At 38.7% G+C, this 26,197-nt stretch overlaps 1 protein-coding gene across 2 annotated transcripts; it reads left to right on the forward strand.

The window, feature by feature from the left end:
* Positions 1–622: 622 nt before the first annotated feature.
* On the forward strand, positions 623–25,758 carry VPS39 (VPS39 subunit of HOPS complex). Of its 2 annotated transcripts, XM_027749801.2 has the most exons (26): positions 623–791; positions 2,452–2,517; positions 3,350–3,376; positions 3,831–3,895; positions 4,679–4,721; positions 5,731–5,825; positions 7,007–7,105; positions 7,793–7,885; positions 9,373–9,556; positions 9,965–10,085; positions 10,454–10,574; positions 11,381–11,510; positions 12,633–12,775; positions 13,635–13,778; positions 14,350–14,491; positions 14,767–14,853; positions 17,151–17,224; positions 17,808–17,906; positions 18,165–18,282; positions 18,755–18,883; positions 19,358–19,460; positions 20,410–20,455; positions 21,089–21,238; positions 21,408–21,542; positions 22,106–22,197; positions 23,324–25,758. In XM_027749801.2, exons 1-26 carry the CDS (start codon positions 719–721, stop codon positions 23,397–23,399), a joined length of 2,655 nt encoding a protein of 884 aa, XP_027605602.1. In that variant the 5' UTR covers positions 623–718; the 3' UTR covers positions 23,400–25,758. The 2 variants fall into 2 exon arrangements, with proteins under 2 accessions (XP_027605602.1, XP_027605610.1); XM_027749809.2 differs by lacking the exon at positions 3,350–3,376.
* The last annotated feature ends 439 nt before the right edge of the window (positions 25,759–26,197 follow it).

Raw genomic sequence — 26,197 nt, forward strand, 5'->3', positions numbered from 1 at the left:
GTAACAAGTAAAGATTACCCCCTGGAATCTGAACTTCACCGGCCAAGTTCATAGGGTAAGTTCACTAAAGTAGAACTTATGACCTCCAAAAATAGACATTTACTTGCAAGATACACCTTGCTGTTCTCATCTGGTTGCCTTAGGTTATGAAGGCCCTTGTATACTGTGTGACTTTCCTACCCACTCTGGTTTATGTAAGCCAAAGGAAACCAAACACCTCTCAGACTGACGCTGTGGGAAGGCGAGTGTTTGCTACAGCCAGTCCCTTTTTTGGGCTATATGAAGCCGCACAAGGATTATGACAGGGTGAGGAGAGTCCCCTTGGGGACAGCATCCTGGCCGTGCCGACATGCGTTTCCCGCTCGCGCCCGAGCTGCGGGGCAGGCCGCTCCTGTTTGTCGGGCTGCCGGCGCGGGGACTGCGCTGAGGGACAGCTCCTGGCGTTCTGTCCCTGGCGGAGCGCCCCGGGCTGTGCCAAGACCCCCACCGGGCGGCGGAGGGACGAGTGCGGCGGTGCCAGCGGGGCGGGAGCAGCGCGGCGGGCGGGGCCTGCGGCGGAAGTGGCGTTGGGGCGGGCGGGGCCGGAAAAGGCGGGAGCCTTCGGGCGGCGCGGGCGCTTCCGTCGGGGTCCTTCCCGTCGGGGCTTTCCCCCGCCCCGCCCACCGGTTGTCTGTCTGCGCCGGGTGCTGTGGCAGCCGGGGTCGCGGGAGTCGCCGCCATGCACGACGCCTTCGAGCATGTGCCGATCCTGGAGAAGCTGCCGTTGCAGATCGACTGCCTGGCGGCCTGGGGTGAGCCGGAGGGGCCGCGCCGCCGTCCGAGCCGCTCCGCTATCCCGTCCCGGTCAGCCGTGCGGGGGGTGCCGTGCCCTGCCCTGCAGCGGGCCGGGGGAGGCAGCGCCGCCCGGCCCTGGCCGGCTGCACCCTGTGCGGGCGGGGCCCTGCCGCCCCCCGGGCCGGCGGGAGCGAGTCCCGTGTCCCGGCTCCCGGCCGTGCCCGCAGCGCGGGCCCCCGCTATCCTGCCCGCCTGGCTGTGTAGGAGGCTGCCAGGATTCCCAGGGCTGTAACAGGGGACTAGCTAGTTTCTTGCTAAAATGGCATCCCCTGTATTCTGACTTAAGTTTGTCTTGGAATGCTGGTGGTACGTTGAGGTCTTAGATTTAGAATCTGTTTGCATGTGTTAATGGTATATCACTGTAGGTTATATTTTTGGGCATACTTGACTGTCAAGGTTTTGGTCAAGTGACTGCACCAGCTGTCATAATGATGGGGCTTGATGAGGCTTATTGGAGCCTTGGGCAGTTACCATCAGATGTACTACCATCACACAAAATCGATAATTAAAAGAACTCCAAACACGATGGAATTGTGACCCCCACTAATCTGTTTTAAGACCAAAATTATATCCTGAATTGTAGTGCCTCATTTATACATGGATTGTTTATGCTGGAGTTATGTATTGAAGAGGATGTGAAGATAGTTTATTCCTGCATTGCAGCTTTTATCTTTTATCTCTTTGAAAGCACTGATTTTGCTGAAGTAGAGAAAAAACCTAAACCTACAGCCTTCTTGGCAGTATAGTTGTGTAAAAAGAGGTGTAATTCTGTCTCTACAACTTTTGTACCAAAAGTGGAAGAAAGGTCTTGCAGGAAACAAGACTATTAAAATGCAAGTATATTTGGTAGTGAGACAGTACTAAATGTAGAAAGAAATATTAATGTATGCTGCTTTCCTATACGATATTCAGCAAGGAAGAAATTCATTCTTATTTAATCAACCTATTCTGTGCCTTCTGTATGGTGTAGATGCTGTAAAGAGGAAGAGTTTGAAAGCCTGCCATAGAGTTTGTAGATTAAAAGGTTCTCTTTTATAAATCTTAAATGGACTTGGTTGTCCAATGAATCCAAATGTCACCTAAGCAAAGCTGCCACTATCCTTCCAAACATAGCTGACTCTTTCAGAGAGTTCTCATAAAAACCTGACTGTTAAGAAAAATCAACAGTCAAATCCAGGTAGAACTCCTTGTTTTTCTTTCTGACAGTACTTCCCACTATGCAGCACTGTTCCTCTCAGAGATAATAACATCTGAAGAATACTTTATTGCCTCTTTTGACTGCACAGAAGATGCAATGATTTGCTTATTTACCTTTGTATAAACAAGTGGAATGTGATGCCTAGTCTGTTTGTTCTGTTACTGCTTGATCTTTGGCTATCCTCTCCTGACAATGAAAGCTACTTCTGAGCACTTCCACTGGAGAGGTGATAGGAGACAGAGTAGTCACTAGAGAATGTCCTCTTTGGCATTTGAAAAAAGTTCCCAAGTACTCTGATAAATGTAACCTAGCCCCATGCTAGGCACTGTGAAGAAAATTAACTACTCTGGCCAAACCCAGCACAGCTGGGAAGGGCAGTACTTTTTGAACTAATTAGACTCTCTCCTCTGTCTTTGTAGAGGAATGGCTCCTTGTTGGTACCAAACAAGGGCATCTTCTGCTTTACAGGATCAAGAAAGACGTAGGTAAGTTTATTTTAAGAATGGCACAAAAAGTTGATTATGTTATTTTTATTTCCTGCACTTTAGGAGGCTGTAGTGATTTTAACGCAAGTGTGTTTAATTGCTGATTTTTTCCTACATAGAGTTTAATGAATATTTGTGTATGATCTTTGGTGAAAGTGTTCATACCATTTTTCAGATGTGCAAGAAAGACAGCAAGTAATGTGAGCCTTTGTTTTAAACTATGTTTTATGTCCGGTTTCTATTTGTTTGAATTTATAGTAAGCTACTGTAATTTTTATGAATACAATGTGCAAATATATGCAAAAGCAGTGCCACTTATGAGGGGTTTGGCGTTATCTTTTAATGGACTGGATTAGTGAAAGAGCATATATATTCAGTGGGTCCATGAACATCATAGATGGGGGAGAGGGATCCCTCCTAACTAGTTTTATCATGTATATACTCTTCTTCTTGTCCTTTGGCAGTCATAAGTGTTCATAGCCTATTCTAGAGATGCCACAAATAGAACTGTTCTATTTTCAGTTTAGTTAAAATTGATTTTCAATAACAGATTTGTATTTCACATTATCTGCCATTATGTAGAAACTGATGTTACTGAACACAGTAATATTGTGTAGCATGGGACAGGAAAGTAAAAATCAAATGTGTGTTTCCAAGTTCTCAGCTCTTGGAAGAGTGTTCATTTGTAGCTATTTGGATTCTACAGAATGAGTTCAGCTTGCTTTTTCTGAAAGTTGTAGGCTATCTGTTCCAGTCAGAACATGCTAGTTTTGAGTTGCTAGTGTCTTATCTCACGTGGTAAATTTCTTCCCCTTTTTTGCATCAATGCCAGGAGAGGTTATGTCATCAGAAAGTGTCTGTAAGTCTTTCTCCCTAAAACTCCTTTTAAACCCTTGTGGTGTAGTGTTTATTCCATGTCTATTTTGCAGTGATGTGCTCCCTAGCAATTTAAATTGCTGATATTTGATGGATAAAGTGTGGATAGAGACTTTATGGGTATCTTTGTATTTCTGGGTTTCAAATTACTTAGAAATAAGTCTTGTAACCTAAAATTCTGGCAAGGCAAAAATATAACTATTGATGAGGCCCTTGGATGGGTACAAGAAGTGTAATTTACATTTTCACCTAACTATGTAGAGGACCTTCTGATGCATTTAGCTATTAATCAAAGGTAGCACAGATATGTTAGAAGTGTCATTCTTCCAGTGTTATGTTTACTTTCGTAATTATTTGTAATCTACTTAGTGTGAGATGTATGCAGTCATAAGTGAGGGCAACCTCAGTTTACGTACTCTCTCAAATCTTTCTGATAGGTTGCAATAGGTTTGAAGTGACACTAGAGAAATCCAACAAGAATTTCTCAAAGAAGATTCAGCAGGTAGGAAATATCATCTCCTTGATGTGAGGACAGTTTTCTGCTGTTTTCAGCCAATAAATGAAGTAATGTACATCTTCAATCTCTGCTAAGCTTAACAAAAAAATTTCCCAAAACTATAGATTCCTCTAGTGGTGAACCAGACAGGTGTTTCTGCCCACTCTTCCCATAACAGAATAAGCTTCGTTTGATTGCTAAAGCAGAAAACAAAGAATTGGAACTTGCAGGTTTATTTTGGGCTTTGGTTAGCAGTAAACCTTCAGCTGCTCTGACTGAGAATATCTGTAAATATGATGGTAATACACAAACAGTCTGTAATATATTATTTGATTCTGATATGCAGTCCTATAGGAATGTGAATGTAATTCCACTTACTTGAAATGTAGAACTAAAGTAACTGCCAGTCTTGCTGCCACTTTCTTTTTTTTTTTGGAGAACTCGTGCTAATTGATTATATTGATTCTTGGGAAAACACCTCAAGGATTATGCAGCCTCTTTCAGCAGCACTTTGCATATCCTTTAGAAGTGTTTTTGTACTAGTAACATGCCAATTATTATAGCTTTTTTTACCTGCTTAGGTTGCAAGTGCTACATTCTAGCTTTTAAAAAGTGAGTGTTAGTTAAAAGGGTTGCAGTGACTGAAGGAAGGTGGTGCATAGATAACTGTCTTGCTGTTTTTATTATTTTGAGATCATCTAAGATGCATTTTCTTAAACTATCTATAATCAACCCTTGTTCAGAGGTTTATTTTATGAATGGAGTCATTAACAGCATTCTCCCTTTCAGATTCATGTTGTCTCTCAATTTAAAATTTTGGTCAGTCTATTAGGTAAGTGAAGAAAAACCTTTTAATATTTAATGAGCTCAATGCAGTTACTTGTCTGAATGTGGCACTCCTTCCACACACCTGCATAGCAGTCTCGTTGTTGAGAAGTCGTCCTGTGGAATTTGAGCTTTCCATTTTGCAGAGGAAGCGTTAAGTGGCATGGATTGAGAAGCAGCTTTGCTTGTCATAAACCAGCTTGGAGAACAGAGCAGTAATGCTTTTTTGTGATTAGAAATGAAGTACATTTGTGCGCTGGAGTGTGTGTATATACATACAGTTTGTATTGGCATTTGAGTATACGCATACACGTGTATGTGTGCACTGTACGATAGGGGCTAAAACTTCTGTCCAATCTTGTTTGATATAACAAACTTACTGTTAGTATGTTACACCAAATATGGTTTATATGCAGATGGCAATCTTTTACCATCCTGTGGAAGGTCTAAGTTTGCTTGGCTCTGGCTATCTTTCTTTAACCTTATGGTCTTCCTATGGGTTTTTTTTTGCTTATGTTGCTACTCCCTTCTTTATGATCTCCAAGTCTCGGCTCTTCCATGTGTAGATTCCAGCATGTGTAGATTTCTGCTGCTTGCGTCCTCGTGTGTATAAAAACCTGACCACAGTACCCTCCGTTTGCAACTGTTTACTTTACACTGATTTCAGGAGCCAGTTCAAAATGCTCTCTATTCAGACAATCTTCCATCTTGAACTCGCTCTGCTCTGGCCTGTTTGCTGGCCCTTCCACTCCCACTCCTGCTTGATTAGCACTTGTTCTCAGTTCCTGCATGTAATTTACCAACGTTGGTGCTAGTCTTCTTTTCTGCATTTTTTTGTATTTATATGTGCCTTAGCACTTTTCAGCTTTTGTGAAAACATGTCCTTTCCTTTCTTACAGCTCTTAGTTTCAGAAGTTCTTTTTATATAAACGTAAAGTGTGATAACTTACTTGAATTAGCAATGACCTCTGCATGTATTAAATAATGAATAATAATTGGAATTTTGTTTAAAACAGAAAATAACATTTATGTTCATGACCTGTTGACATTTCAACAAATCACCACCGTTTCCAAGGCAAAAGGTGCATCTCTCTTCACTTGTGACCTCCAGGTAAGGGGAGGAATACAGTGGCACAGGCGTCCTTACTGTTCGTAATAAGGATAACTTTTTCACGTCTCTGTATAGATTAGATTTGTTAATTTTGTGCTGCATGCAAATTGCATGGGTACTAGTGTTTTTTAAAATTAGTACCTACTGCATTTGCTTAAGGCAACAATTTTTAGTGTAGTCACCTTCATTTTCTTCCTCTGCTTCATAAGGCATTTTCCTGTGCCTGTTATGATTGCAGCTTTTGATAAAATACTTAACTTTGTCTTGTTTTTTGAAAGGTCCTCTTCATTATAAAAGCCATTCCCTTTTCCTAGAATTGCCAGTGTACTAGCTCATAATGGTTCCCTTGTCTAAGCAACTCCATCACTGTTTTTGTTATGTTTTTGTTTCTGTTTATTGGCCTGCAGAGTCCCAGGGTAACTGTGATAGATTCAAGCCATAAAATGGTTCCATAAGGTATAGCAGTCCCCTGTTCATGTGCTATGGTTTATTAGGTGACTCATTTTTATCCAAGTGAGTTTCTCATCCTACCATATAATTCAGAAGCCTTCACAACCAGAAGTGCTCTTCATCATGTTTTCTTGCTTTGCTCCGTGGAAGCTCAAGTGTTAAATAGTTTCTAGAAAGTACTTGGGGTTTTCTAGATGTGAAAAGTAATGTGTTTCAAAGCACCTTTACATCTGGTCATTGCAAAGTGGCTTGTTGTTTGTGTGTACAGGCACTTAACTTTCCTAGTATTTCTTGTCAAGAAACTTTTTCAATAGGTTAGAATATTAGAAGTTAATAATATTTTCATCTGTTAGTATAACACATTGTTTGCATTGTTCCATTTCCTTACCTCTCCTATACTGCACAGAGTTCCAGCTATTTATCCTAGTTTCAGGGCTGGACTGATAGCTCTCTACTTATCTTCTGTTTGTGTGTGTGTATGCCTTTGGTGCTCTTTTATTTTGTTGCATTTTCTTGGTGTCACAATCCCTGCCAAAGTTTGTTTTTAAGTATTCTGACACCACCTTCCCCCCCCCTTCCTTTTTTTAGGCAATGACCTTCTGGCAGGTTTAAACAAAGCTGCTCTTCAGTTAACAGCTTTGCTTCAGGCTGAGGATTCTTTTGGCTTTGTATTATCTTACTTACCTCCTATTTTGTGAGTGCCTGTGAGTTAGGTCTGTCTGTTTTCACAGCAATCAGGTACAGGGGAAGAGGTGCTGAGAATGTGTGTGGCAGTGCGTAAGAAGCTACAGCTTTATTTTTGGAAGGACAGAGAGTTCCATGAACTACAGGTGAGTTGTGTTGTTTCTGTAATCTAATATGCCTCAGCAGGGGGTGTAGTTGCTCTTTACTACTTGCTGTGCAGTCCCCATTACCCAGAGACGCTGCTGACTTCCAGAGCGTTGACTCTGGTTGGTTCTGCAGAATTGTAACAACAAAGCAGAAAATAAAAGTGAAAATAGATGGTTTGAATCACAGTTAATGTCATTAATACAGTTAATAAATTAAATTAAGGACTGTGTCCTATATTTTGCCATTCTGGTTGTAGTACACTTGTAAGTCAGCGGAGCATATTAGCATACAGCATCTGTGAATATATACCTAACAACAACATTATGAGAGTGGATGCACTTCTACTCGAAATTTTCCAGATATGTCATTAAGTCAGAAGATGGTTACTGACAACAAGTGTAGAGAGCTGCAGTTGTGAATACTGAAATGATAAAAATAACTAATCGAAACGGGTAGAGGCTTTTTCACCTACAATGCCCTTCTAGAAAATTACCAGTTAGCTCAGAGCGCACCTCTTTACTGTGCATGAATCTAGCCTTTTGGTTGAATACTGCCATTCCTTGACCAGTAGATGTCGGGCACGTGTGGTGGGGAATATGGTGCCTGTTATGCTCTGCACTGCCAGATTTGACTTCTGCTTTTCTCTCGTAATAGCCAGTTTAACTTATTTTCCCTGTTTTCCTCAGGGGGACTTCAGTGTGCCTGACGTACCCAAGTCTATGGCCTGGTGTGAAAACTCCATCTGTGTAGGCTTCAAGAGGGACTATTACCTGATACGGGTAAGACTGGGGTGTGTAATAGTGTTTTAAGAAGATTTGGATTGCATTAAACGCTATGGGGGCTGCTTCTGTGCTCAGGGACTTAGCTAACAGATTTATGAAAACCAGCATTTGGTACTCATAGTACCACAGTACAGCAGTCTGTCCTTTTAAACTGATGTTGTTGGGAAGTGATCTTTTGTTTGTTACTGTTGAAAACAGTGTTTGCAACTCTTGCAGAAAAAGGGCATTGGAGAAGATACATTTTGGTTTGGCAGCAGTCTGCCTAAGCTCAGCTTGCATTTTATTTAATATATTGAGAAAGGAGATAGCTCAAAGAGGGAAAAAAGACCAAGAATATCTTATCTGACATACAGTGAAGCGTAACTATTTTTTTGGTTTTGATTCTCTTGCTGAACAGTAGTAGTTTCAGTTTGATAGTCTTTAAACTCACTGTCATTATATTACAGTTTCTAGTTACGCTTCATTTACAGCTATAGTTGATTATCTTTTCTGCCTTTATAGTTGGTTTCTGCAGATATGATAGGAAAATAAGATGAAGTGCATCACATGTGTTCTTGCATGATTGGCAATACTGATCTGTAGGCAACAGGAAAACTGCACATAATTTTTGCGATCACTTGAAACTGATGCTGCTCACAGAAGAAGGGATACCTTTCTGTAGTGCTCTCCTAGATTTTATTTCTTCCAGTCTAGTTATATGAGTAGTTGTGCAGCCGCTCAAACAACCAGGGTGGAAACTACCTGTCCAAATATCTACTTTGGGTTAGTTCTGATGCTTGACAGACCTATCCTTGAATGGCTCCATTTCACTAAATAGGCAGAAAAAATATACATGTGTTTATGGTGTTGCTTTCTGCTAGCTAGCTGTTGATTTATAAAATGCTTGAGCTGTAAATGCAAGGGAAGCTGCAAGAATGTGTAGCTGGAGTTAAAGGAGAAAGATTCTCTGTTTTGGTGGCAGTGAGTTGTTTTATCAGCTCATGAAACAGCAGTTTTTCTGTGGGTTCAGTTCCCAGGACAGCATGTGGCCACAAAATGACTGGCTAGGACAGGGGAAAAAGACTAGACAGGTTGCTAGGCTTTTAGTTTGTTTTTTTTGCTGTTGTGGCAGCACTCACTCATGCCATAACAAAACAGTGTTAAAGTTTTGGCCTGAATTAAGTGTTTGGACACTTCAGCTGATATTGCTACTGTGCTATGCATTTTATGAACCTGTATGAGTGATGTGCTCAGCTACTGTTATAGTAACAGGAATACATCATCTCAGACACAAAAGTATTAATTCTGTATTCCACAATGATGTATAAGCAAGGTAAGTTAGGATATGCAGAAAATGTTATTGCTTCTCTTTAAAACTGCACTTGTCCTGTTAGTGATTAGTCTGGGATGTAAATCCCTCTAGGGCTTTTTGGCTTTAGTCTTGTTTGGCTGTGAAATAAAGGTTATTTTAAAAAACAGGTTTTTTATCTTCTTTATTATCCTAGGTGGATGGAAAAGGATCCATCAAAGAACTGTTTCCCACAGGGAAGCAACTGGAACCATTGGTAGCTCCTGTAGCAGATGGAAAAGTTGCAGTTGGCCAAGATGATCTGACAGTTGTGCTTAATGAAGAAGGGGTCTGTACTCAGAAATGTGCCTTGAATTGGACAGATATTCCTATAGCCATGGGTGAGAAGTAGCAGGTGTTTTTTTTTTAAATTTGCTTCTTTACTCTTTTGTATGTGATAAAATCATTATGTTTCCAGTATTTTGAAACTAGCTGGATTTGGAGTGTGATAGTTTCTACAGTATTTTAAGTTGTACTATTGGAAAGGTTTCGTATGTTTATTTTTGCTTCTTAGCTTTCTTTGCTTGTAGTCTATATGCCTTTCTCCTCATAAAATAGGCATATTGCCTATCTTTTATGAAGGGACAAGGTCTAAAATGGAAGGTAGTGTTTTAAAGCACTGTAGTTCTTCTGGGAAAAGAAGGGCACGTTTCAAGGGGAAAAAATTTGAAAAGAAGCTTTTAAGTTCTGGTTTATTTGAAGGAATACTTGAGAGCAATCAATTTCAATTTTTCTTGTTTTGTTAATAGAACACCAGCCTCCCTACATCATTGCTGTTCTGCCAAGGTATGTGGAGATCCGCACTTTTGAACCCCGGCTGCTGGTACAGAGCATTGAGCTGCAGAGACCACGCTTCATCACCTCTGGAGGGTATTGGATAGAACTGATTACTTCTGTTGTCAGGCTCTCTGGGTGTATGGTAGCACTCTGAAAAACTGGGGGCAGCTTTTCTAGGTCTCTCAGCGTATGAAGTAGTATTAAAGCAGTCTGTTGGGTTTTTTATGAACAGATTGTTGAAGGCCATATCTTGAGGAGGAAATTATAGAGTTGAGTGTCTTTGGGAATTTGTGATCACTGGACATATGTTCTTGTCCTTTCTACTTTGCAATAATGCTCAAGTTTCTCTTGTATCAGATTGATCCATGTGTGTATTAACCAGGATTGTATTTTTTAGATAGAATATTACTTCTTTCTCAGCATTGGAACTTAGTAACTGAGTACTTTTGTCTTGTTTTCAGAACAAATATTATATACGTGGCAAGTAATCACTTTGTTTGGCGGCTCATTCCGGTGTCCATAGCAACACAGATCCAGCAGCTTCTGCAGGACAAACAGTTTGAGTTGGCTTTGCAGTTGGCAGTAAGTACTCAAAAACTGAGTTTGCAGCGGATGTGATTGTGCAAAAGTAAACAAAAGGATATTTGCCATCTGCTTGCCTACAGCGAGTCCACTAATCAGTCAGTCATAGCGTAGCCTCTCAGCTGTCCACTTTGCACAGACTGGTACACTCTAGCCTTTTTGACTTAAGCTTTAGTTTTGGGCTACCATTATTCCATATTAATCTGTGGATTAGTTTAGATTTTGAAATATCATCTGTGTGTAAAAGCTTATCTCTTAGCTGTTTAATTGGTTACCTTCTTTTAGATTTTGAAGTCAGTTAAACTTCAAAGTCTTCAGGCTGCTTGCAAACAGTGTTGTTTGAACTTATGTGTTTTGTCACATGGCTTTTGGTTTTTTTTAGTACTACTCCTGAAACAATAACATTTTATAGGTGCTGATGCAGTATGTTTAATTGTACTGCTCTTACTGTTTTAGGATTTTTTGGTTTCTGGAAACTTCCCTGGAATTACATAAAAATGAATTAATGGCATTTTGAATTGCTGACTTGAAAAAGAATTTTGAAAAGGCAAATGAATGAAGAGACAGTTACTGTGACAGAGCAATTATATAGATAATAAAAAGTAACTTTCAAACCTTCCAGGTTATCTCCATGACACAATAAGCATAGCATCTGACAGGCACCATCAGAGATGTTCACTTTGGAAGATTATCTTTTTTCTTTTTAATCTGTCCAATATATAATGCTCCTGTTATTTCTTAGAGTGTTTCCTTCTTGTATATGAGGCCAGAGAGTTTTTAATGTTTGTTAATTTGTATGTTTGTAGGAAATGAAAGATGATTCAGATAGTGAGAAGCGACAACAAATTCACCACATAAAGAACCTCTTTGCCTTCAACCTTTTCTGCCAGAAGCGCTTTGATGAATCTATGCAAGTTTTTGCCAAGCTCGGTACAGGTAAATGCCTAGGTCAGCTTTGAGGTACCTAGGTTAGAAGGAATGAAATGAAACTTATGGGCTGTTGCTTGGGGCTTTTTGTTTTAATGCTTTGTTTAATTTAAAACAGTGGTGTCTTATGCAGACCAATCCCCTGTGAATGGCAAATAACCTAGACAGCTGTTTAGTTGTTTTTTGGTGAAACTGGTAATAGTACTTAATCAACTACACCTAGTAAGTTAAGTTAAATCAAGAGTTTGCCCTTTGTGCAGAATATATTTGTATTCTAGGCTGTTTTACAGCATGCATAGCATGTGCACAGACCCTTGAAGCTGAGTGCTTCAGCAGCTGCTAAAAGCCTACTCATAGCTTAGAATGAAAAGTAGGGAACATCTGTAGATTTGCAAAGTCATTTTACTCAGACCAAAGGACCCTTAACCCTTGGTTTAACCAAGCTGCTGAAACGAGGAAACTTTTCTGTGCTTTTGGAAGTCAAAATAGTCTCTGATGCTACTCATCTGATTTGTACTAGGGCTATTGGAAGAACACTTAAGACTCAACTGTACCACAGAATAGTGCTGAAAACTGAGATTCCTGTGCATTTAAACCTAGAACTTGTTTTGATGACACATCATATTTGCTTTGGAAAACTACAGTGAAAGAAAAGGACTGAGAACTCAAAATACTTTAAACTTAAATTAGAGGACAGTAATTTTGAATTTGCTTCAACTCTGTGAACATGGGTGTTCATTAGTTACAGATGGTGCTATTCAGTTCTTGTTTCAAAAGCATGATAAATCTTCTCTTGAAACAGTGCTTCTTCCTAGAAGTCCTGTCTTACTGTCAGAGTCATTAATGCTGGGATTCTGTAGGAAGAGCAGCAAGATAGTTATAATAATGGCTTGTCCTCGAGGTGTGCCAAGTGCAGATGTTGGAACTTCTTGTGCTTGGACTTTGAAACAGTTTTTCTCTTGCTTCTTTTGCCTTGTTTTAGCTTCTCTTCTATAACAAGTGAATTTTATTATCTAGAATCTCGTGGATATACCACTTGACTACAGACTGCTCTGTTAGAAAGCTAAGCTGATGCTAAGAGTTTACAAAAATATTATGAATGGTTACTAATCCTAGTTATTTTTTGCTTAGATCCCACTCATGTGATGGGTCTGTATCCTGACCTCCTGCCCACAGATTACAGGAAACAGCTACAGTATCCCAACCCCCTGCCAGGGCTCTCTGGGGCAGAGCTGGAGAAGGCACATTTAGCTCTGATAGACTACCTAACTCAAGTGAGTGCTCTTCTACCTGTTTTTAGAGCAGGGTTATTCAGTTTTAGCATGCTTTGTTGGTTTACTTTGTTGTAGGAAGCAGTACACCTACTCCAGCTCTGTCATGCTAGCCTTAGTGGGCTGTCTTCATGGTTAGAAACTATGGCAGCAGCTCCTGAGTAAGCAGGGGAAATAGAACATGTGAGATACCCCACAGTTATGTAGGAAACATCATGTGTGACTGGACCAAATTTACTTATGGATTGGATCTGAATACGAGTCCAGTATTTTATTTCTGGTATCCTGAAGAAGACTTGAGCACTTGATCTTTTGTTTTTGTTTGGTGACTACTGTGGAGGGCACTCTGTCCAGGAGACAGGTCAAGAACATGCATTAAAATGTGGAACAGGAGATAATGGGCAGTGTAACTTCCTGCCCTCTTTATTTTGTCATAGCTGGAACCTGAATTGTTTGGTTGCCATCCTTACTAGACTAAAAGGAAGCTTGTGTCCAAAGGGGGATAGTTTTTATGCCTAGTAGTTCAAAACCTAAATAATTTTCCAAGTGTTTTGAATGTTGCCTGACTTCTCTGAAATGTCTCTACTCAGGTTAACAGAATTTCCTTCTGACTATTTTCTCAAGACTCTGAACATTTTGCAGAACTATAAATTTGCAAAACAAATGTGTACACCTGAACGTAGTTGTAAAGTTCATCTGTTGAATAGTTAGTAACAATAAAAATTCTTTTGGAAACAATTTATTAAATCAAGTTATTAAATTGGCTTAATTTAGTCTTTTTACTTGGTGGATTATATTTTCTGAGGTGAGGTGTAGAAATTCATGGCCTTTTCCAGTTAAAATTTCATTTGATGTCCTGCAGAAAAGAAGTCAGCTAGTGAAGAAGCTAAATGATTCTGACCATCAGTCCAGTACCTCACCACTCATGGAAGGAACACCCACGATCAAATCCAAAAAGAAGCTGCTACAAATCATTGATACCACCCTGTTAAAGTGTTACCTGCATGTGAGTGTCTATCTGACCTAGAGGCTTCTCCTTTGCCACATGAGCTCTGTTGGAATTTCAGGAATATTTAAGAAGGAGGATAAGGAGCTACTTCAGAAATTCTCACACAACTGTCTGTCTTTGGTCTAAAAATGATGTGTAAGACTTGGTTAGCTAGTTTCATCACTGATCAGGAAGCAGTTTCCTGGAATAAGCAGATGTGTCTGTTTCTGACTGCTGTGTCTGTTGAAAGATCATGGGCATGCCTGTGTATTTTGAAGTTCTAAGGAATGCTTACCTCGCCTTGTAGTGTTAAATGCAGAAGAGTATGATCTTTGCTGTTGCAATGCTTTCCAAAGCTAACCTCTGTTATTGAAGGGGAGTAGCTCTGATACAGTTTTCTTTCTGTCCCAGAAATGATGGAAATGAACATGGGCCTTACTCTAAGATGTTAAACTGTCATTTCTTGTATTTCTTATGCTATAAGGCTTCCTTGCCCCCCAGCCCCTGCTTCCAACTCATGTTTTGTACTATATGCTTTGAAGTTGCACTTCCAGTGAAGTACCTTTAAGTGTTCCCTTTTTGCTTGCAGACAAATGTAGCACTGGTGGCACCACTGCTACGTCTGGAGAACAATCACTGCCATATTGAGGAGAGTGAGCATGTACTAAAGAAGGCACACAAATATAGTGAGCTGATAATACTGTATGAGAAAAAAGGTCTACATGAGAAAGGTAAGTACATGATTGGAGAGGAGAAGGAATAGAAGCATGTATTCCTTGTACTGAGTTTTTACTTGTCTTCAGTGAGCAGGCAGTATTCAGAAGAGACTGTTTAATCACCATCTGGTGATCAGATCAGTCTTTGTTCCTGTTACAGTTTGGACTGTATGTTCAAAACAAAACTTTGTTTTGTCTTCAGCAGCAGAACAGGAAAAATGCACTTTTTTGTGCTTCAAGTTGGGACTATACTTGTGTTACAAAGGAATGAATTTTTTTTGTTCTGAAAGCACTACAGGTACTGGTGGATCAGTCAAAGAAAGCCAACTCGCCTTTGAAGGGTCATGAGAGGACAGTGCAATATCTGCAGCATTTGGGTGAGTGTGAGGGAGAGCAGTATTTTTGTGAAGCTGTTACTCCTATTTGGCTTAGTGGTTATTCTTCTGTTTGGCAACTTTTAGAGGCTATCAAGCTGAAAGATATCCTTGTCATCTGGTTTGGTTTCTTGCATAATGCAAACTTCCAATATTAGTTCAGGGCGTTTTGTTGAAACTTGAGTATCTTATTGGAAAACATTCCTTATTTCTGATTAAAATTTCCATTGTTAGGAAATGGGCCGTGGTATTTTGAATTTTTTTCCAGTAATGATTTATCATCACTGACAAAAGGAAAATTTTAACTTCTGGTTAGGCTTTCCAGATGAAAGTCTTAACTTCTAGTTGCTGGTCTTCGTATTGTCTTTTATGAGATGAAAATCCTATATTATGTTGTTGCTTCCTGTGTTTAAGTAGATCTAGATAATGACTTAACAACTGTAGTTGCTGTTCAAGCATCATGGTAAAAACTTGTCTGGTTGACTATTTGTTGTGAACTCTTGAGTCATTTTTTTATTTGCTAATTCTGAGAATAGTTCCCTTCCATCCAATATTATTTCTAAAGGCAAAACCATTCAAAAGTATCACACTGCTGGTTTGGTAGTGCGTAGTTTATGAGGGAAGTACCTTTGTTCATCTCTTAGTCTTATACTGTTGCCCAAATTTGGAATTTTTTTTCCCATAATTACTTATTTTAAAAACCGCTGGCTTCAATTAGCAACATGTTTATTCAGTGATAATGCGAACATAACAATGATATTGAGACCTTTCCCATATGTGCCATGTCTCTCTAACACTTCTTACTCAGTGGTGTCATTTGGTAATGTCACTCACCTTAGAGAAATGTAAGTATGTTGTGTTCAGCACAGCTTTACAAAAGAAACTTCTAATCTTACTTAAATAGTAATTCTGTCATCTTGATAAATTCATCTCAATTGACTTATGTCAGCTGTTCATTTGTTTTACCTGAGATTGCTGAAGGCTAAGACCTACAGACTATAGACAAGTTATCTGTAATACTTTTTTTAAATCTTGGCAGCTTGCTAAATTTTTTTAGACTTTTGGAGCTTCTCTGTTTCAGGACCCCCTGAAAATTGTTTTTTTCTGTATTATTCTTGGTCAGCTCTTTAAAACTGATAAAGGATGTTTGTTTACTTCAGAATAGTGAAATATAGTGGAAACAACATAGAAAGTTGACTCTTCCTGAAAAACGGAATGTTTTACACTCATGTCACTTGCAAAATTTCCCCCCAAGTAAATAACAGAAACATAACACTATATGTGTGGTTGTTTTAGCTACACTGCCCATTCTTGGTTAATTGATGAGTGTTATTTCTGGGAGTCCCTAAACTAAGATGATAAAAGCATTTCAGACTATGGGGTTTCTCCACATTTTTCCCTTTGCCCACCCCTTTGGTGAGACTTCTGTAGTTATGATCTCCTAATCTGAGCAGTAATTGTTTTTTTTTGTTGTTATTATTTTAGTTGTATAGGGTGTATTTCTAGTTGCTTTCACTTATATTTTGAGTGAAATAAAAACTCTTCCTCAGTTGACTCTTTTCTATAGATTTTTGTGGATTGAATGAAATACTCCGAAATAGTTTTTAAGTAATTACAGAAAATTCCTCCAGGCTTGTAGCTGTGGTCTTTTAAGTCATAAAGTGTGTATTACTTATGTGTATTTGATACTTACCTTGTGTCAACAGAGAGACACAGTCATGTTTTCCTAGCGTGTTTTATTAGTTTTGTGAACCGAATTGTCCAAACAAAAGTATTCTTTCTAAAAGGGCAGGTCCTACATTTTCTTAAAAACTGAGAAGCTATTAGATGTCATGTAGTTTCTATGCTAGTTACTTCAGTACTATGAGGCTTTACTACTTGTTTTGAAGTATGTGACCATTTGCTATAGAAGTCATTAGACTGACAGGCTGGAAAATGACTGAAGGAAGTTATGTAAGTGAAAAGTACAGTGCTTTCTCTACCCTACTAAAAACAAGTTTTAAAGGGAGACTTGGAATGTGATTAAGACAACCAATCTTAGTTTTGGGCTGAATTGTTTGTGTTTGGTAGCGCTTAGTATTTGAGTTAATTTTTGTTTCTGTTTGAAATCATGTCTGTGAAGTAACGAAATTGTGCATTTAACCTGGAATGCACAATTTGCTTGACTTGAGCAGGGAGAAAAACAAATTGGATTCTTCATCTAAATTAAGCTTGGCTGGCTCTGAAGGCATCTGATTGTGTTGTGAGTAGATAGATGCTTAGGATTTTAACACTGAGCCCTACTGCTTTTTATATTCCAGGCACAGAAAACTTGCATTTGGTATTTTCCTACTCAGTCTGGGTGCTAAGAGATTTTCCTGAAGATGGACTGAAGGTAAGTGTGGTTGAAACAGGCACCTTGTCGTTGAGATTCTTAATGCAGTATATGGAATTGGGATAACTTAACGTAAGAAGCTGTGTATTAATGCTAAATCTAATTAAAGATATAATTTGTGTTTTCTGTGTTCAGTACTGTGGTAATGTTAGCAGTAGATAGAGCAGGACAGTCTTTCACTTTTTCTTACTCTTATCCATTCTTGGAATACTTTACAACATTTAATGTTATTGATGTCACACTTTTTACACAAGAGCCTGAGTATTTAAATGTCAAATATTGATTTGCCTTACTTATTTTCTTTTTTCTTTTTGATATAAAATTGACTCCCTGCATTTGGAAGATGTTGGGCTCTGTAAGAGAAGAGTGTTCACTAAGGCAGAAGTGGGGATGTGTGTTAATCTCTTCAGATGTGAAATAACTTCTCAATGCCTGAATAAACTGCTCAGATTTTTTTTTTATACTTCTTGTGCTTACCTTTGGCATGTGTGATGATATGCTGGGCTTCAGTGCCTCAGAGAAAATACACTGTGGCACTTAAAAAACCCCCACACCTTTCTGTGAATAAAATTTTGTTTAACAGATATTTACAGAAGACCTCCCTGAAGTGGAAGCTTTGCCACGGGACAAAGTGCTCAGTTTCTTGATAGAAAATTTTAAAAGCTTGACTATTCCTTATCTGGTAAGAACTCAATCTCTACTAGTGCATTACATTCAGTACAAAATGTTACATGTAAGACTGTAGTTCTCCAGGAGTCAGACGCTAATGCTATCTCACAGAATGCTAGCCTTGCCATAAGTTGTCCAAAAATCCCATAATTGAAATTTTTGAAATCCTGAAGTCAGGATTGGTAAAGGCAAGCATAGAACTGTTGCTTGCTTATAATAAGTTACTTCCCAGAGTAAGTGTCTGTAACTGAACCTTAACATGTATTCACAGGAACACATCATTCATGTTTGGGAAGAAACCGGTGCAGACTTTCACAACTGTCTGATCCAACTGTATTGTGAGAAAGTGCAGGGCTTAATGAAAGAGTATCTCAATTCTTTCCCTGCAGGTATGTTTAGCCTTTTCTGGTGAGAAGACTGGGGGTATGGGACAGCACAGGGGAGCCTTCATATACCATATTTTTTTTTAACCTTCCCTGTTCAACCCCCAGTGATGAAGGAACTGGAACAACAAAAGTTGTGGGTTTGTAGGGCAAGCTAGTTTATTGCCTCCCAAGAGATTTTAAGGGGTCAAGCAACACTTTATTCATAATTAAGTAGAATGGCAGCTACTGCTCCCTTGAATCCTGCATGTTAAGGGTAGGGAAGGGTTTTGAATAACTGAGTATTGTTTTATCCAGCCACTTGATGTGTTTTAAGGAGCTGAAATAATTTGGCAGGTACACTGCAGTCCCAATCCACGTAACAGTTCTATCAGCATTTAGTTCCTCTTCATGATGATTTGTTTGTTCATCTTCTTCTGTGTACTAGTGTAGTAAAATAGTTGTAAGAATTTAGCTTATGTTGTTTTCTTCCATATAGATAGAACTCCAGTGCCTGCTGGGGAGGAAGGAGGAGACTTGGGCGATTACCGTAAAAAGCTTCTACTTTTTCTGGAGAAGTCTAGCTGGTATGAACCTGGTCGGCTAATTAGTGACTTCCCCTTTGATGGTGAGTTCAGTTTTCATAGGTTAATTAAACCCTAGCTTATTGCACTGTACAGCAAAACCTCCTCACTTATTGTAGAATCATGGTAACTAGAAACAGACAAGATGACTGTATCTGTAGTTGTAGGCCACTGGTGTGTATACTGTTTGCTGGCACAGTTGGGTTTGCCAGTCTCTGCAGGATTCCTGTAACTGTTGACCTAAGACCTTGTGGTATCTCCTATCACTTAAATATTTAGCCTAACTTTTTGATGAGCCTGAATTTTTCAACAGGTCTGAAGATTGTTTCTTAAGGTTACTTAAGAATTCATTAAAGGTTTCTGAGACACGTGTGAAGTATAGACTTACAGTCTCAATGTAATTTAAACTGTAGTCTGAGCACAGATTTATAGTTCCTACTGATAGTCTGATCACTAATTGAACTTTTTCTGTCATTTCTCTGTGTAGCTATTGACTTAATCCTTCATGCTATCACTAGGTCTCCTAGAAGAACGTGCTCTGCTCTTGGGTCGTATGGGGAAGCATGAGCAAGCTCTTTTTATTTATGTTCATATTTTGAAGGACACCAACATGGCTGAAAAGTAAGGATTTCTTTATTTTATTTTATTTTTTTGCAAGTCTTAGTTTGCTCACTTTCCTATGGATGTGTAGTGAAATGTTTCTGTATATGGAACATGAACACTCTTAAGTCTTCAGGATTTTCTGGGTTTCCATGTTTTTTTGACTTTTAGGCTTTTCCGGGTATGTGTTCATTACAGATGCTCATTCTGTCCCCTTGAGGTTTACCTTTTCATGCTCTTCTGTCATTGCACTTCAGAGCAATATGACTGTCATCAATGGGTTTCTTGTTTCCATCTGTCCTTAGCCTGTGAACTTCTGTTGTTTTGCTTCCTTTCTCTTTGGAGAGACATTCATTAGCCCATGTGCCAAGTTAGGCTCCTTCAGTTAGGCAGAATCTTCTTAGTAAAGATACGGTATTTTTCTAGATATTTTGTGCCGGGGAACCTCCTGAGTGAATCAGAAGTACTCAGGTACTCAGCTCTGGCAGGTATATGTGAACGTTGGGGCCTATTCAATGTAACTTCTTTTCAAGATAGTTTCAGCAAATGCCTGTTACAGGGCCTTTGGCCCCAGTATGCAGCGTACTCTAATGAACAGCTTCTCTTTGTGATCTGGATACACTAATTAGAAACATCTATGCATGTGTTATTATGCTGTGATGTGTTGATTGGAGATATCTCTTTTCCCCCTTTTTCTTACACAGCTAAATTAAATTTGACTTCTGCATTAAAGGTTTTTAAGTTGATTGGTAGTGGGAGATTTGCACAAAACCTCCCTTCTCTCAGCATTTTAATGCAAAATAAATGGTGTAATTTTGCTGTGCAATTTGATTAATTGATCCAAATTGGATGTATGGCTACTTAACTTGATGACTTCAGTAGTCAAAGCATTTAAATGTTAATTTCTGTGAACTGATTCTATGAGTTCTAAAATTGTTTTTGTATTTTACTTGATTCTTCTCTGTTCTAGCTACTGCCATAAACATTACGACAGAAATAAAGATGGCAGCAAAGATGTAAGTAGCTTCATCTTTGTAGTCTTCCTGTTCAGTAAGGATGTAGCAGGCCATTCATACCTTTTTCAGGACTTGAAAGTTTTGGCTCTGTATAGACTTTTTCGGGGTTTGTGTAGGGAGCCTGTGTATAAGCTCTTAGAATTTAGGAATTACTAGATGACTGATTGGGTTCTTTTTGGTTTTGTTTGTTTGTTTGTGTTTTTAGTTGTTTGTTTGGTTTTGGGGGTTGTTTTCTATTTATTTTTTGTTGGGAATGATACTGTATCATTGGAGTTATGATGGAATTCAAAAGACAAATTACAGTGTTTGTATTCCACGTACATCTAGAGAAAAGATAGGGGTAAAAAGCAATGAAGTGTTGGTTTCTAAACGCTGTAAGTGAGTTCTGAAAGATGGATGAGGGAGGCATTATTAACTACTTTTATAGAAAATTTTCAGAATGCAAGTCTTGAAAGGCCTTGAACATCATTGGTACTTTTCAGGTTGTATTGTTTTAAGGTATGAGCTGTTTATATGAGCGCTTCAGAATTTTGGATGCCATAGGTACAACTTAGTACCATTTCTGGGTTCTGCTAGCACTGTCAGTTGTGGATACATGTACTGTTTTCAGAACTTTCCTTTTGTGTGCAACAGGTCTATCTGTCACTGCTCCGGATGTATCTCTCCCCACCTAGTGTTCATTGCCTGGGACCAATCAAGATGGAAGTACTGGAGCCTCAAGCCAATCTGCAGGCTGCTCTGCAGGTTTTGGAACTACATCACAGCAAACTGGATACCACTAAGGTAAATCAGACCTGTAACTACTCAGTTTGTACTGTTGGCAGAAGATTACAGAATGTACTGGAGTAGGCAAGTTAGTGGATTGTAAGTGTCAAGCTAAATGTGTCAATTTCTATTGTTTTGGTCTCTATTCCTTTTTAATTTTTCCTAACTTAAGTATATTTTGTTCCAGGCAATAAACCTACTCCCAGCAAATACACAGATTAGTGAGATTCGCATCTTCTTAGAGAAAGTCCTTGAAGAAAATGCTCAGAAGAAAAGATTTAATCAAGTGCTCAAGAATCTTCTCCATGCAGAGTTTCTGAGGGTAAGCACCCAGCACCTGTCATTTATTGGAACGGTGTTTTAAAACATGTTCAATATTTAAATTAACTGTTCCTTATACGGGATGTGTGTCCTCTAGATGGTGCTGTAGTGCACTTGAAATGTCACCCAAGTAGATTGAACATCCCAGCAGGAGATAGTGTCTACATTCATTTTAGTTTGGATGAGGTGCCTGTTTTTCCAGTAAGTCTCTGGACTCACTGTGCTGTGGTGTGCATTGCAGAACCATCTCAAACAGCTTGGACTGGATTTCTTTCAAGTGAACCAGGGGAAGCAGTTCAGTAGTTCACCTTAACACCTCTTAATGGTTAGAATGCCTTAGTCTTTGGACTAAGTTGAAAGTAAAATCCTGTAATTCGTATAGTGTGTGTATGGGGTGTTCAATACTACCTGCTCTGCTCTACAGACCTGCTTTTGTGCTGCACAACTTGGTAATGTGGATACTGAGAATTAAATGTTTTGACAGTATGCAGTTTCACCAGATTAGAAGGCAGCTGTAATGTGGCAATAATCTTTAAGCAAGTTGGGTTTTTTATCCTTCTTTAGGTCCAGGAGGAGCGGATCTTGCATCAGCAAGTGAAGTGTATTATTACAGAGGAGAAGGTGTGCACTGTTTGTAAAAAGAAGATAGGTAACAGGTGAGAGAGCTTGGTAAACTGAATCAAATATGGATCTGTTACTCTTAAACTAAAAATGTTGGAAAAGTTGAAATGTGTATATATCCAGAGAGAACAGCAGTATGAAGGAGCTATTTGAAGACTGAATTACAAATTACATTGCTCAACTGGGTGATGGGGAATACCTCAAAGCTTTACTCAGTGAATTTACTGCAAGAGTTTAATCCTGCTTTCAACAAAGGAGTATAAAATCTCTTCAGAAACTCCCTAGAATTCTTATTTCACAACTCTAAAAGGCTTAGAATCATTCTGCTACTACCTGCTTCTTAACTAGAATTATGAAGGATGATGTAAAGAATTTTAAACTAAGATACATGTAGTTTTCTATATCTGATGGCTTTGTAGTTCTCTGACTGATTTACATTTTGTAGCCTAATTATCGTAGGATATCTAAAGGTAAAACTAATTTACTTGATTACCTGGATGCCAATAACTTTTCTTCTGCTATTCCTAGTAGGCAATTATGGCTTAGTATATAATGTAAATTTTACTTGCACTTTTTCCTCTTTGAACTCGAGTGAAATGCCACATGACTAACTTAGTCATTGTTTCTCTTGTTGATGTGAACTCTTCTGAGATTTCAGTAGCATTGACAATGACAGGAAAGGTTGTTTTTCCAAAATATTTTAATAAACATAGGTCTAAATATTGCTGTGTATATTAAGTTTTTTGCTCTTAATGCGTATAGCATGTAGCATCAGAATTTAAGTTTGCACAGGCAGTATTGTTTTTGTTTTATAGAATTTTTCTAATGCTGTTAAGTTCAACAAGATTTTGAAGGTCAATCATGTCACCCAGTCCTTAACTTGTTACCAAGTTGAAGTAAAGTGAAGTGTGCCTACAGAAATGAAAATAGATCCAAAAAAAAAACCAAAAACTAACACCAAAAAAACCCCCTGGCTTACAAAATCCATAGAATTCTTTTGTCTGGTTTTCTCAAGAATATATTCAGGCTGTAATTTAAGAAAGAGAGAGTCACTTCCATGTAGGTGTCTCTTTCTGATTCTGTACAATTTAGATGTTCTTGTTTGAATATGGAAAACTGTCTGTATTGACAGCTGATTTTTGTGTTTTGTTCTCTTTACAGTGCATTTGCTCGATACCCTAATGCAATAGTTGTGCATTATTTCTGCTCCAAAGAAGTCAACACACTCGACACCTGACCTTGTCGTGGTCAATAATTCCAGCACTTATATGAAATTCAGTACTGATGACTTAAGAAGTTGATGTGTCTGAGATTTTTGAGGCTTGTTGCTAGGTTCTCTTACACTGGGTAGGAGTCATTTGTATATGTGGACTGACTGTACCTACCTGGCAATATTGATTTACTAGAAAATTACTTTAACCAAGTTGTTACAGTGCTGGCAACTACTCTCAGTACTCAGATGAAGAATAGAAATTGATTTTTGTAGTGAGTTTTGTAATGCACTCCAGCCTTGCAAATGAACTGTTAGACAACTGTTGGACGTTCACCACAAATCAAGTTTTACAATAAAACGTACTTTCTTAGGGTGAAAATGTTGTGATTTGGCCTTGTATGTAAATATTTATTAAAAAAAATAAAATTCCTCTAAAGTCTGTGCAGCTATATCAGCATTGCAAGGAGATCATCAAGTGTTTGCCATAGAGGAGGCTTCTGTGTCTATTTCTAGACATAGAAAGTATAATTTTACTTTCATCTCAGTGACAGAAATGTTTAAGTGCTGGCCAAAGGACTCTTTATTGATATTCAGTGTTATTGCCTGACCTTCAGATAAAAAGTTGTTTCACAGGAGGTAGTCAGACAAACAGTAGATATCACTAGTAAGCTTTTTTCTTTTCGCTTTAGTTTGAGAGCTTTAAATTGAAATAACTTGTGTGTTGTTTGCCCTGAATACGTTCCCTCTTAGCTTTAGTGGAAGCTCAAATACTATTTGAAGAAGTTCATACCTGCACTCGTAGCAAAATACAGAGAACACCCTCTAAAGCAATTTCTGGAAGGAGTGAACTCTGGTTATTGCTTGAGCTTCTAGACTATGCTTGAGATTTATGTATATAAATTCTTTAGTCTCTGGCTCACTTTCCAGCACTGAAGTAAAATCCAGACTGTTTCAACATATGTCTATTTTAAGTGCTCTAGAACTGTGTTCTGCTCAGGCTGGTACTGTTCTTAAATTACTCTTGGGCCAGAAGTCTTAACACAAGAACTAGATTGTACCACACTCACTGTAGGCTGTAATATTTTTGTCTAACTTATTTTTTCAAAAGCATAAAATAGCAGATTGGTAGAGGGGTATTAAAATGTTTGGTGCAGAAAGAATCTGTGGAGAGTGATAATGAAAAGGCAGCAGTAGCAAATAACCCAATAGAGTAGCTATTTGACTCCCGACACCTTGCTCTAGCAACACTTTTATAAATATGGTATCATTAAATAGTATGATCATGGCATGTAATTACCAGATATCACATCTTTATGAATACATCCTGTAAGCCTAAGATGTAGTTGGATCTCAGTTAACATTATAGGTTTACTTAAGCCTTTATGTGAATGTTTTTTAGGAACAGATCTGCTGTAAGCTGACGAGTCCTAATTCACTTTCCCTTGCCAGTATTAGTAGTTTCCCTTGATAACTGTTTTTTGCTTTTCCACATGTGTTTTGTATTTATTGTTCATATATTGTTCATGCATTCTTATGGATTTCTTTGTCCAGTGTTTTGCTACTTCTGTACTTGGATGTCTTTCTGCAGAGGCTGGGTAGAGGGACTCTGTGGTGTTAATGTTTTTAAACTTGTATTTCTTCTATTTGAAGAAGAGAGCCTAAAAATACTTATACTGGATTTGCACATTCTGTATAGATCTTTATATACTGGTTCAGGTACAGAGGGAAGGTGGTTTGGGAGAGCTGTGTTTACAGGTAATTGAGAATGAAAGAAGGGTATTAAAAAAGACCCTGTATTCTTTGTATACAGATATAACAATATTACTCTGATTTTTACCATTAGAATGAGTTTTATTTACCTTCATTTTCTGTTACCAGGAGAGCTGTACTCACATATGAAGATCTTCATTGTGCTCTTACTTACAGGTCTAAGGTTGTGCCTCTCTTCATCTCCACTGCATACCTTTTACAGAGATGTGTTTCGTGCTGTAATTTGTTTTTCTTGGTTCATATAGTGTGGTTTGGGTTTACTAACCATACAGCAGGTTTATCTAAAGCAATAGGTTGTAATAAATATTGTGAAGCAGTGTGTGTTTCAGTCATTGTGCAGTTAAGCTTCTCTGGGCTGCTGTAGATTTTATTTTCCACTTTGTCCTGGAAGTCAGACTCAATGCAGGGATTCTCAGTATCCCTTCCACTTTAATATGTGTGAATGAAACGTAGCCATGTCATCAATTCTCAGCTTAGGTTTTCAAATCTACAAGTTTATAGATGCTTGTGAATGTTCTCAAAATCCTACTAAAACCACTTTTGTATTCTCTCTTTGAATAATGTTTTTGAAAGTCTTATGCCATTAAATATGTACTTATTAGAGAATGCTAAATTTACTGACAATTTTTTTTTTTGAGTGGTGATATGCTATTTTGGGCTGGGGGAGGGATGTTGAGCTCTGTGTGACCAAATCAGGAAATGTTTAGATTCACAGGTTTGCAGCTGTTTAAAGTGTAGGTCACAGACTAGTCTAGTGTTGGAAGTAGAATATAGATCTTCAGTTTTCCCATTCTATAGAAATGGGAGATACCACCACAGAGGAAGTCTTTTGTCTCCATGTTACAGAATCACAGAATGGGTAAGGTTGGAAGGGACCACAGTTGGTCATTTGGTCCAATCTCCCTGCGCAAGCAGGGTCATCCTAGAGCATGTAGCACAGGATTGCATCCAGATGGTTCTGAATATCTCCAGTGAGGGAGACTCCACAACCTCTCTGGGCAACCTGTTTCAGTGCTGTGTCACCTGCACAGTAAAGAAGTTCTTCCTCATGT

Source organism: Pipra filicauda, unplaced genomic scaffold, assembly GCF_003945595.2.
Source record: "Pipra filicauda isolate LSUMZ 115617 unplaced genomic scaffold, ASM394559v2 scaffold6_size6359152_pilon, whole genome shotgun sequence".
Classification (NCBI taxonomy): Eukaryota; Metazoa; Chordata; class Aves; order Passeriformes; family Pipridae; genus Pipra; species Pipra filicauda.